Source organism: Oncorhynchus kisutch, linkage group LG3 (assembly GCF_002021735.2).
Source record: "Oncorhynchus kisutch isolate 150728-3 linkage group LG3, Okis_V2, whole genome shotgun sequence".
NCBI lineage: Eukaryota > Metazoa > Chordata > Actinopteri > Salmoniformes > Salmonidae > Oncorhynchus > Oncorhynchus kisutch.
In genome coordinates, this window is record NC_034176.2 from 7,981,839 (window position 1) to 7,995,196 (window position 13,358).

At 49.6% G+C, this 13,358-nt stretch overlaps 1 protein-coding gene across 2 annotated transcripts in view; it reads left to right on the forward strand.

Moving 5' to 3' along the window:
- The window catches only part of hira (histone cell cycle regulator a), a 47,134-nt gene extending 34,121 nt beyond the window's left edge, over nucleotides 1–13,013 (forward strand). For both annotated transcript variants that reach the window (XM_031817041.1, XM_031817043.1), the window contains 7 exons: nucleotides 778–939; nucleotides 3,946–4,004; nucleotides 8,327–8,432; nucleotides 8,566–8,688; nucleotides 10,579–10,742; nucleotides 11,118–11,206; nucleotides 12,078–13,013. In XM_031817041.1, coding sequence (XP_031672901.1) covers nucleotides 778–939; nucleotides 3,946–4,004; nucleotides 8,327–8,432; nucleotides 8,566–8,688; nucleotides 10,579–10,742; nucleotides 11,118–11,206; nucleotides 12,078–12,194 — 820 coding nt within the window. In that variant the 3' untranslated portion in view covers nucleotides 12,195–13,013. The remainder of the gene's footprint in view (nucleotides 1–777; nucleotides 940–3,945; nucleotides 4,005–8,326; nucleotides 8,433–8,565; nucleotides 8,689–10,578; nucleotides 10,743–11,117; nucleotides 11,207–12,077) is intronic.
- Nucleotides 13,014–13,358: the final 345 nt, after the last annotated feature.

The window sequence follows — 13,358 nt, forward strand, 5'->3', positions numbered from 1 at the left end:
TGAAGTTGGTACAGCCAATCTGACAACTTCTGTCTGTAGGGAACAGTTTGGGCCTCTGTGGAAAGGTGAGACTGTCACAAACTGATACATGTTTTGCTCTAGTTGAAAAAATGAATGGAAGTAGATATGGAGACTGTTTAGCCCCAAATAAGAGGTTAAATACCTGTAAATATATATATATATATATATGTTTCCTGATCTTTCTTATATTGCTCACATATAGGACCAACACTTCAGAACAAACTTCCTTTCAATTCGTTTTTTTGTTGGTGGGGGGGATTATCTATTGTTCCATGTAGTGAATCTGTTTTTCAATGCGTTTGTACGGGCTAATATCAGTAAGGTCAAAGAAACTAAATAAACATTTTCTTCAAATCATTTTTTGTTTGTGTTTGTTATCCTTCAAGGGGTCTTAAAATTCTAAATCAAATAACAACATGATCCTTGGTATGACCTTCTTAAAAAAAAAAAAAATGATAATCCATATAGCTTACTAGAAACAAATGTTTGCTGATCTTATCTCAGATATAGGAGAGGCACTTGAGAACAGACTTCCTTTCGACGGGGGCTTCGACTGTAATGGGTTAACAAAGTAAACCATAACAATATGCCTGGGGCTGCCGGTGGTGCTGCTTCCGCTAATGCGGTTTGGAGTTGACTGGGCTGTTTTTATAGGGGGATTTAGCGTCCATTCCAACTGTGGTAATGAGCAACTGTTAAAGCTTTATTTACACCGTAGTAAACAAGGCGTGTCTCTCTCCTCCTCTCCTCTCCCAGTGATGTGGTGGCAGTGGCGTGCGAGGACCGCATGTTGTCTGTGTTTTCGGCGTGTGGCCGCCGCCTACTACCCGCCATCCTGCTGCCCGCGCCCATGTCTGCCCTGCACTGCGCAGGCTTCTACGTCATGGCCTTGACCGCCTGCGCCACCCTGTCTGTCTGGTGAGAGAGAGCCCCGTGACACACACACACACCCCCCCGTATTGACGTGACAAAACCTATTGAGATGCACCATCTAGGCTGCTGCTCTGATGGGAAGTTTCCCCTAGGTGCTCTGGCCATGCTCTGGTCATGCTCTGGTCATGTTCTGGCCATGCTCTGGCCATGCTCTGGTCATGCTCTGGCCATGCTCTGGTCATGCTCTGGTCATGCTCTGCCCAGCATTTTTCACTTCCTTCATCACTGTTCTTTTAATTAGACCTATTGTTGTATTTATTCAGCCTACCACCCCACCACCCCACTACCCCACCACACCACCACCCCACTACCCCAACACACCACCACCCCACTACCCCACCACACCACTACCCCACCCCACCACCACACCACCACCCCACCACACCACCACCCCACTACCCCACTATCCCACCACCCCACTACCCCACCACACCACCACCCCACTACCCCACCACACCACTACCCCACCCCACCACCACCCCAACACCCCACCACACCACTACCCCACCACCCCAACACCACACCACTACCCCACCACACCACTACCCCACCACCACATCACTACCCCACCACCACCCCACTACCCCACCACCCACTACCCCAACACACCACCACCCCACCACCCACTACCCCAACACACCACCACACCAACACACCACCACCCCACTACCCCACCCCACCACTACCCCACCACACCACTACCCCACCACCACCCCAACACACCACCACCACACCCCCACCCCACCCCAACACACCACCACCCCACCACACCACTACCCCACCACCCCATCACCCCACCACCCCACTACCCCACCACTAATGTGCAGAGGTGTTGAATATGAGTCAAACAAGAAATAGGTCACCACCTGTGTTAATTGATGACAAGACAACCAATGAGCCCACGCAGCAGCATCAGAGACGTTTGGGATTCTATATAGGCTGTTGTTTAAAAAAAGAGGAGTGCTAAAGTTGTCAATGAACTGTTAAGATGTGAGAGCAACAGGGCCACAGTTATATTTAAAGCATCTGATCATCAATGGATTAGAGATAAAAGCTGTTTGTTTTATCGCAGCGGCCACATAGCCTTATCACCTAGGTAGGCCACATAGCCTTATCACCTAGGTAGGCCACATAGCCTTATCACCTAGGTAGGCCACATAGCCTTATCACCCAGGTAGGCCACATAGCCTTATCACCCAGGTAGGCCACATAGCCGTATCACCCAGGTAGGCCACATAGGTAGGCCACATAGCCTTATCACCCAGGTAGGCCACATAGCCTTATCACCCAGGTAGGCCACATAGCCTTATCACCCAGGTAGGCCACATAGCCTTATCACCCAGGTAGGCCACATAGCCTTATCACCCAGGTAGGCCACATAGGTAGGCCACATAGCCTTATCACCTAGGTAGGCCACATAGCCTTATCACCTAGGTAGGCCACATAGCCTTATCACCTAGGTAGGCCACATAGCCTTATCACCCAGGTAGGCCACATAGCCTTATCACCTAGGTAGGCCACATAGCCTTATCACCTAGGTAGGCCACATAGCCTTATCACCTAGGTAGGCCACATAGCCTTATCACCCAGGTAGGCCACATAGCCTTATCACCCAGGTAGGCCACATAGCCTTATCACCTAGGTAGGCCACATAGCCTTATCACCCAGGTAGGCCACATAGCCTTATCACCTAGGTAGGCCACATAGCCTTATCACCTAGGTAGGCCACATAGCCTTATCACCCAGGTAGGCCACATAGCCTTATCACCTAGGTAGGCCACATAGGTAGGCCACATAGCCTTATCACCTAGGTAGGCCACATAGCCTTATCACCTAGGTAGGCCACATAGGTAGGCCACATAGCCTTATCGCCCAGGTAGGCCACATAGCCTTATCACCCAGGTAGGCCACATAGCCTTATCACCTAGGTAGGCCACATAGCCTTATCACCTAGGTAGGCCACATAGCCTTATCACCTAGGTAGGCCACATAGCCTTATCACCTAGGTAGGCCACATAGCCTTATCACCTAGGTAGGCCACATAGCCTTATCACCTAGGTAGGCCACATAGCCTTATCACCTAGGTAGGCCACATAGCCTTATCACCTAGGTAGGCCACATAGCCTTATCACCCAGGTAGGCCACATAGCCTTATCACCCAGGTAGGCCACATAGCCTTATCACCCAGGTAGGCCACATAGCCTTATCACCCAGGTAGGCCACATAGCCTTATCACCCAGGTAGGCCACATAGCCTTATCACCCAGGTAGGCCACATAGCCTTATCACCCAGGTAGGCCACATAGCCTTATCACCCAGGTAGGCCACATAGCCTTATCACCCAGGTAGGCCACATAGCCTTATCACCCAGGTAGGCCACATAGCCTTATCACCTAGGTGAGCGATGAGTGTGGGATTTCCGACTGCTTAACACGACTCCCATACTCTGGGGTGCACTAGCGACGGCGATCACTCCTGACTCGCCACACCTTGTATTTTAGACTAGAGACAACCCCTAGTCCCTTGACACTTTTAATTTGTGTGAAGTGTGAACATTTGACATTTTTTGGTTTAGCAGGTTCTCTTCTCCACAGAGACTTACTGGAGCAGTTAAGTGAATCGCACGTCGTCACCTTGTCACCTCGTCCGCTCGGGGATTCAAACCAGCTACCTTTCGGTTACTGGCTCAACGCTCTTAACGGCTAGGCTACCTACCGCAGCAATATGGTGATATCTCAGACTTGCTCTCTGATAGGCTAGGAAGAATGACACATTGCTTACACCTATCAAATCCTGTCAGATCTCCTCAAGTGTCTAGGGTGTTTAGAGGCTAGGGGCTGTTTGTTTCTGGACAGGGCCATACATTGAGTACATCATTGTAAATAAGAATTTTGTTCTTAACTGACTTGCCTAGTTAAATAAAATAAAATAAAATGTTAATGAAAAATAATTGAGACGTGTTCTGTCCTCTCCACCTTGTTCTTCTCTACAGGGATGTCCAAAAACAGAGTGCCGTGGTGAAGAATGAATCTTTGCAGACCATTTTATCAGGTGAGAGGAGTTCTACTTCAAGCCTTTCAGACCGTCAGTACGGTTGAAAGTATGGATTATATCCCAGCGCAGGTTGAGTAACAACAACAGGGTCCTGCCGGTTACGTGACAGCGTGGGGGGGGGGGGGGGGGCTCATATACACGTCAGAACACTGTCTTATTACTTCTCCCAAAGTTAGCATATCATATCACGCAAATGGACTGGTCCACTGCTCCTGTTTTTCAGTTTGCATCTTCCCAAGTCCCACAGTATGGTAAACTAAACTCTGTGTGAGTTGTGTGTCCTGTCAGTCTGTGACCAACAGCCTGAGACCTGTGGATCAGAGCGTGAAATTCGCCCTCCAAGGCTGTGTGACAGCTCTCCCCAACCTATCCCTTTTTATCTGAGGATTTCGGGCTTCCTTGTCTTGTGTTGATTTAGCCCACCAGCTAGTGTGTGTCTTGGCCACCATACTCCGGTGCTAATCTTGTCAAGATATCCTCCACTGCTGTGCTCGTTATCAAGGCCACCGGGCACTAACGTTAGTCATCCTTCAACTACAGTCGTGCACAAAAGTTTTGAGAATGACACAAATATTTATTTTCACAAAGTTTGCTGCTTCAAGTGTCTTTAGATAGTTTTGTCAGCTGTTACTATGGATACTGAAGTATAATGAATTAATAAGCATTTCATAAGTGTCAAAGGATTTTATTGGCAATTACATGAAGTTGATGCAAAGAGTCAATATTTGTGGTGTTGACCCTTCTTTCTCAAGATCTCTGCAATCCTCCCTGGCATGCTGTCAATTTACTTCTGGGCAACATCCTGTTGCCTGATGGCAGCCCATTCCTGCATAATCAATGCTTGGAGTTTGTCAGAATTTGTGGGTTTTTGTTTGTCCACCTGCCTCTTGAGGTTTGACCACAAGTTCTCAATGGGATTAAGGTCTGGGGAGTTTCCTGGCCATGGACCCAAAATATCGATGTTTTGTTCCCCGAGCCACTTAGTCATCACTTTTGCCTTATGGCAAGGTGCTCCATCATGCTGGAAATGGCATTGTTCGTCACCAAACTGTTCCTGGATGGTTGGGAGAAGTTGCTCTCGGAGAATGTGTTGGTACCATTCTTTATTCATGGCTGTGTTCTTAGGCAAAATTGTGAGTGGGCCCAGTCCCTTGGCTGAGAAGCAACCCCACACATGAATGGTCTCAGGATGCTTTAATGTTGGCATGACACAGGACTGATGGTAGCGCTCACCTTGTCTTCTCAGGACAAGCTTTTTTCCGAATGCCCCAAACAATCGGAAAAGAGATTCATCAGAGAAAATGACTTTACCCCTGTCCTCAGCAGTCCAATCCCTGTACCTTTTACAGAATATCAGTCTGTCCCTGATGTTTTTCCTGGAGAGAAGTGGCTTCTTTGCTGCCCTTCTTGACACCAGGCCATCCTCCAAAAGTCTTCACCTCACTGTGCGTGCAGGTACTCTCACACCTGCCTGCTCCCATTCCTGAGCAAGCTCTGTACTGGTGGTGCCCCGATCCCGCAACTGAATCAACTTTAGGAGACGGTTCTGGCGCTTGCTGGACTTTCTTGGGTGCCCTGAAGCCTTCTTCACAACAATTGAACCGCTCTCCTTGAAGTTCTTGATGATCCGATAAATGGTTGATTTAGGTGCAATCTTACTGGCAGCAATATCCTTGCCTGTGAAGCCCTTTTTGTGCAAAGCAATGATGACGGCACGTGTTTCCTTGCAGGTAACCATGGTTGACAGAAGAACAAAGATTCCAAGCACCACCCTCCTTTTGAAGCTTCCAGTCTGTTATTCAAACTCAATCAGCATGTCAGAGTGATCTCCAGATTATTGTAGCGCTCTACCCTTCCTGTGTGTTGTGGTAGCTGTTGCAATACAGTCTTCGGTTACTATTATATTAGTTAATTTGATGAATCAGTGTATTGTATAAGAAATGTATATTTTATGATGTATTTTGTTTACATTCTGAGCTCTGAGAACACCGCATCACCGTGATGCTGGGTATGCATGGCTGCTCCTCTTGTGGAGCTGAACTACAGGTTAAAGACGGTCATGATCCGTTTGCCATCTGTCTGACTATATTTTTAAAATAAAAGCCTCAAACAGAAGGCCGATTCCTTCTCTTCTAAGAAGGAGCTACTAAAAACGCTTTTGCGTTCCTTCAAGCCCCCGAGTCGGGCCCCCTCTTGCACACTGCCGTACAGGGGATGCAACAGAGGACTCAGATAGCTGAGATGATGATCTGCTGTCCACTTGGGCATCCAACCAGCACTGTAGTGACCAGGATGACGACACGCCCAACATGATGAGGGAGGTGCCAACCACTGTGGATCTATTCAGTCTCAATGCCAAAGGAGGAGGAGTCCTAAGGAAGCTCAGTAGGACGCTATCTGCCAAGCGCGACGCAAAACAACATGGGCTGGACCATATGCCTAAGGTGGATGAATGCATAGCAGAGCTAATGCTCTCTCCAGATGAAGCCCTGAAAGATGTGATGTCTGCCCCAGATCTCAGGCTCCCTGTCCCAGAAGGTGTGAGATGCCACTTGACCAGAAGTGTCACCACATCCTGGGCTACGCTGAGAGGCGTCCCTCTGAAATGAGATATACGCAGCTGCTACCTGGTTGTTGCCCTGCGCGTTGTCAAGATTTTACAAGGTCGATGTCGCATCCTGCCACACCATGGGCTCTACCATTCTTCCAGTGGCACTGGTGCATTAATCAGAGGTTGGTGCTATTCCTCGGAGGTTGGTGCTATTCCTCGGAGGTTGGTGCTATTCCTCGGAGGTTGGTGCTATTCCTCGGAGGTTGGTGCTATTCCTCGGAGGTTGGTGCTATTCCTCGGAGGTTGGTGCTATTCCTCGGAGGTTGGTGCTATTGCTCGTGACCTTGTTGGTAGACGTCGTCCATGCCTTCAACTGCACTGACGGTCTGAAAGGTGCATTAGTAACTTCTGTTCTACGTTATAACTATGGTTCTATGAATACCTGGAAGACTGTCAGTACTTTCCTGTCACTCAATCTTTTGGGGTGAGAAGATTTTCTGAGACAGTGCGTGGTCTGACATACTTTTAAATATGAACCGTGGGGGGGGGCACGTCCTCCCACGCTGTCATGTCACCTGCTTGACTTTGTTATTATTACTCAAACCTGTGCAGAGCGCGTGGGATATAATCTATACTTTCAACCGTACTGACGGTCTAAAATGTTTTTAAAGCTTAGTATTTCTTCCCTGTATTCATCCTCTCCTGTCTCTCCTCCCTCGTATTCATCCTCTCCTGTCTCTCCTCCCTCGTATTCATCCTCTCCTGTCTCTCTTCCCTCGTATTCATCCTCTCCTGTCTCTCTTCCCTCGTATTCATCCTCTCCTGTCTCTCTTCCCTATATTCATCCTCTCCTGTCTCTCTTCCCTCGTATTCATCCTCTCCTGTCTCTCTTCCCTCGTATTCATCCTCTCCTGTCTCTCTTCCCTCGTATTCATCCACTCCTGTCTCTCTTCCCTCGTATTCATCCTCTCCTGTCTCTCTTCCCTCGTATTCATCCTCTCCTGTCTCTCTTCCCTCGTATTCATCCTCTCCTGTCTCTCTTCCCTCGTATTCATCCACTCCTGTCTCTCTTCCCTCGTATTCATCCTCTCCTGTCTCTCTTCCCTCGTATTCATCCTCTCCTGTCTCTCTTCCCTCGTATTCATCCTCTCCTGTCTCTCTTCCCTCGTATTCATCCTCTCCTGTCTCTCTTCCCTCGTATTCATCCTCTCCTGTCTCTCTTCCCTCGTATTCATCCTCTCCTGTCTCTCTTCCCTCGTATTCATCCTCTCCTGTCTCTCTTCCCTCGTATTCATCCTCTCCTGTCTCTCTTCCCTCGTATTCATCCTCTCCTGTCTCTCTTCCCTCGTATTCATCCTCTCCTGTCTCTCTTCCCTCGTATTCATCCTCTCCTGTCTCTCTTCCCTCGTATTCATCCTCTCCTGTCTCTCTTCCCTCGTATTCATCCTCTCCTGTCTCTCTTCCCTCGTATTCATCCTCTCCTGTCTCTCTTCCCTCGTATTCATCCTCTCCTGTCTCTCTTCCCTCGTATTCATCCTCTCCTGTCTCTCTTCCCTCGTATTCATCCTCTCCTGTCTCTCTTCCCTCGTATTCATCCTCTCCTGTCTCTCTTCCCTCGTATTCATCCACTCCTGTCTCTCTTCCCTCGTATTCATCCACTCTTGTCTCTCTTCCCTCGTATTCATCCTCTCTTGTCTCTCTTCCCTCGTATTCATCCTCTCCTGTCTCTCTTCCCTTGTATTCATCCTCTCCTTGTCTCCTCTCCTAGGCACAGAATGCACTGTGTCCCAGTCTTTACTGACACAGCAGGGGGTCCCAGTCATTGGTCTCTCCAATGGGAAGTCTTACTGCTTCAACTCCTCCCTGGAGACATGGTAAGACACACACACACACACACACACACACACACACACACACACACACACACACACACACACACATACTTTAAATAAATCATGAAAGTCACACATTCTATATTACCCTTGTAATTATCTTGTGGTGTGTCAGGAACCTAATAGCAGATAAACAGGACTCCCTGGTGCAGTGTGCCGACTTCAAGAACTGCATCTCCTCCCAGGATGCACCTGTGTCACAGGGACCCCTGGCTCTCACACAGGGACACAACCTCAAGTGAGTCTTGACTGTTAACGATGATCTAGGATCAACTTATCATAACATTATCCATTAGTGGGGACAATGCTAAACTGACCCAGGATCAGAGTGTAGGGAAACACCTACACAGACTGATACACACTCACCACATTTACTCATGATTAAGACCAGGGGCTGAAGGTCTCTGATTAAGAGCTGAACGGTTCAGATGTAGATGTCATGTTAATGGTGAACAGCAGGGTCGTGTTCAGAAACCAGACTAAAACAGGGGGAGGTACTATCCGAATTCGTCCAATAAGAAAAGGCTTGTTTTTCCTTTTCTGTCTCAAAATGTTCTCAGACATTTTCACATGTTGTGTCATATTGACAGTAATGTCTATCTGTAGACTGCAGTTACTGCAGGAACGGTATCACACAAAACGATCATGAGCATTGCCTCGCTGCATGCCACGCCCACTGCCGTTGAAGGCTGCACGCCACGCCCACTGCCGTTGAAGGCTGCACGCCACGCCCACTGCCGTTGAAGGCTGCACGCCACGCCCACTGCCGTTGAAGGCTGCACGCCACGCCCACTGCCGTTGAAGGCTGCACGCCGCGCCCACTGCCGTTGAAGGCTGCACGCCGCGGGCCCACTGCCGTTGAAGGCTGCACGCTGCGGGCCCACTGCCGTTGAAGGCTGCACGCCGCGGGCCCACTGCCATTGAAGGCTGCACGCCGCGGGCCCACTGCCGTTGAAGGCTGCACGCCACGCCCACTGCCGTTGAAGGCTGCACGCCACGCCCACTGCCGTTGAAGGCTGCACGCCACGCCCACTGCCGTTGAAGACTGCACGCCGCGGGCCCACTGCCGTTGAAGGATGCGCGCCGCGGGCCCACTGCCGTTGAAGGCTGCGCGCCGTGGGCCCACTGCCGTTGAAGGCTGCGGGCCCACTGCCGTTGAAGGCTGCGCGCCGCGGGCCCACTGCCGTTGAAGGCTGCACGCCGCGCCCACTGCCGTTGAAGGCTGCACGCCGCGCCCACTGCCGTTGAAGGCTGCACGCCGCGCCCACTGCCGTTGAAGGCTGCACGCCGCGCCCACTGCCGTTGAAGGCTGCACGCCGCGCCCACTGCCGTTGAAGGCTGCACGCCACGCCCACTGCCGTTGAAGGCTGCACGCCACGGGCCCACTGCCTTTGAAGGCTGCACGCCACGCCCGCTGCCTTTGAAGGCTGCACGCCACGCCCGCTGCCTTTGAAGGCTGCACGCCGGGCCCACTGCCTTTGAAGGCTGCACGCCACGCCCGCTGCCTTTGAAGGCTGCACGCCACGCCCACTGCCGTTGAAGGCTGCACGCCACACCCATTTGAACAGACATTTGAACAGATATTAAATAGCGGCCACTAGTTAACAAGTGCTGTTTATTTCAATGGGCGAAGTAGCCTGTAATATTGATCACCATGTCAACTAGCGTTACTGTATGGAGGTGTTGTGTTGACCTGAGGTGTTCCCCACTGTCGTCTCCAGCGATAACATGGCCAGACGTTTTCCTCCAAGGTTTAGCGATGTTCATGACGTTGGTCACTATTTGGAAGTCACGGGATACAGTCTACTCGGTGGAGAGTGCACGTTTGGTGTTTCACAACACAGCTACACTGTGACCTTCGACACCCCCCCCCCCCCCCCCCCCCCCCCCCCCCCCGCACGCGCCTGCTGAGTTAACAGTTCTGTTAACGTTCCGACGAGGGAAGTAGCTAGTTAGTGTCGTCAAGGTGACTGTTAATGCACAGATACAGTCGTTGCTTGGTTTTACTGATTTTTACTGTGGCATTAACTTTCTATCCAAAAATTATGAAACTATGTTAATCCAGAAAACGTTGCCAAACCTTTTCCTATTTTTCCAATGTTTTAATGTGGTTGTTTTCCTCTCCCAGTGCGGGTCGCCTGGCCTCCAGACTGTCGTCCACCCCCCACCACCTGCAGCATGGCATGACCCTGGTTTTCCTGGAGAACCAGCTGGCCTCCGCCCTCACCCTGCGCTCCAGCACAGAGTACCACTACTGGCTGCTCATCTATGCACGCTTCCTGGTCACTGAGGGTGAGCCCAGACTGTGTCCCACATGACAACCTATGCCCTTCTACTTTAGACCAGGGCCCATAGAGGAAGTGGATGGAATGCAAGTGAATGGGGCATGTGTGACAAAATTAACTGAAATCAACTCTGTATTTGGTCATGTAATTTGGCAGTTTTATTTTTTAACATGCATACGTGTCCCTTCCATTGATTGTTAGCTGGTAGTGGCCAAACTAAGTTAAAGATTGTAGTAGCTGAAAAAGGAACCATGGGTTATAGTTTCTCATGGCCCATAGACTTGTTTCAGGATGAGGAAACCATCTAAGTTGTAAAATCCGGAACTTTCCTTTTACTTTACGTTTATTTCTTGCTGTCTAACCTTTGTGTTTGGTCCGGCAGGCTCTGATTATCGGCTACGTGAGCTCTGTAAAGACTTACTGGGACCAGTGCACAAGTCTGCCGGCAGTGCCTGGGAGCCAACAACCCTGGTAGGTGCCTACAAGGCAGCACGGCTAGGGCCGAATGAATCTTGCCCCCGGCCTCAATTGCTACAGCATTTAGCCTGCGTTTAAACGAGCTGCCCAATTAAGTATTTTTTTTAAATATTTTTTTTGACTAATTGGTATTTTTAACCAATCAGGTCAGCTCTTACCAGTAATTGGACAGAAGAACAGAATGGGGCTTCCTGTGAAAACACAAGCATAGATCCTGTAAATACTTAGCAACAGAATTGGATTTAAAACAGGTGTGGCTGAAATGTGAGACAGCCACCTTCAGCTGTTTTTAATCATCCTGCGAGTACTCTGAAATCATTTAATGAGAGTACTCGAACAGTGAAATCATTTAATGAGAGTACTCGAACAGTGAAATCATTTAATGAGAGTACTCGAACATTGAAATCATTTTAATGAGAGTACTCGAAACAGTGAAATCATTTTAATGAGAGTACTCGAAACAGTGAAATCATTTTAATGAGAGTACTCGAACAGTGAAATCATTTTAATGAGAGTACTCGAACAGTGAAATCATTTTAATGAGAGTACTCGAACAGTGAAATCAATTTAATGAGAGTACTCGAACAGTGAAATCATTTTAATGAGAGTACTCGAACAGTGAAATCATTTCAAATACCCATCCCTAATCCCAAATGAAATAGCAATGATAATTGAGAGAACAGTGATTTATGGGATTGGGTCAATCCCAGAGAGGGTCCCAAACAGCATTGGTTACAGGAACACTCCTCGTGATGGGAGGTCGAGGCTCAATAAGAATAGGAGTTCCAGTAATGAGCTCCAATCCAAACACAGTGAAATGATCATGTGGTGTGACTTGCCCTTTGACGTGTATGTCTGTCCCCAGGGCCTGCGGAAGAGGGACCTCTTGAGAGAGCTGCTGCCTGTCATAGGACAGAACTTGCGTTTCCAGAGGCTCTTCACAGAGTACCAGGACCAGCTGGAGCTGCTCGGCAACAAATAGCACTTCTCAAGTAACTCACTTACTAACCCCACTATCCTATCCAGCCCAGCTCCACCCTGGCTGCTGACCGACAATTCTCTCCTCCAGATCTGGCTCTATCCAGGCCTCGCTCCGCTCTGCTCCGTCTAACCAAGCCTGAAGGAAGCTCTCTGTCCCTGGGTGGAGAACCACTGGCACCCGGGTTGCAGAATGCTGAAAACAGCACTGAATAATGACTGATTATGCATTGTCACCAAGTATCCATTAATAATTGATTGATTTAATTATGTTGATAACGACAATGATAATTATGTTGTAACTGTTTTCGACGAATGAAATCCGAGTCCTGCTAGAACTGTCAGGAGGATTCTCTTTCCGGGAAGATGGAGAAAAACGTATACCTGGTTTTGGATGGGTCACTAGAAGCACAACAGTCCCGTCCCCCTTAACCTCCACCGACTCCCTCACCGGACCCCTGCTATGTGTGGCTGCTGCCCACCAAGCCTGGCTATGGGTCGTACCTGTCCTCTCCTGCCCTGGGGTGCAACTATACAGGGTCATTTGGGGTCACATGCTTAAGGGTCAATGTAATGAAAAAAGAATAGCTACAGTAGGATAGAGGAACTGTGTTCTACCATGAATCACCCTCTTCTGAGCTTAACCCCTCTCCTATCTTTACAGAATGTGTACAGACTCTTTTCTGTTAGTCATTTTTAAATGTTTGTACAAGGCAACTTCTTTTCCATTTTCTAAAAAAAAGAAGAAAATAAATGAGAGAGAAATAATACAAACAGGCAACACTTGTGTTTTGAAATTAAATAAAACAATCAACCAATGCTGTTTGGCGAATCTTCTTGTCCACGGTTGTTTCTGTCTCCTACCTGTCTGGAGCCTCGGGCCTGGCCTGGCCTGTCTGGAGCCTCGGGCCTGGCCTGGCCTGTCTGGAGCCTCGGGCTTGGCCTGGCCTGTCTGGAGCCTCGGGCCTGGCCTGGCCTGGCCTGTCTGGAGCCTCTGGCCTGGCCTGTCTGGAGCCTCGGGCCTGGCCTGGCCTGGCCTGTCTGGAGCCTCGGGCCTGGCCTGGCCTGTCTGGAGCCTCGGGCCTGGCCTGGCCTGGCCTGTCTGGAGCCTCGGGCCTGGCCTGGCCTGGCCTGTCTGGAGCCTCGGGCCTGGCCTGGCCTGGCCTGT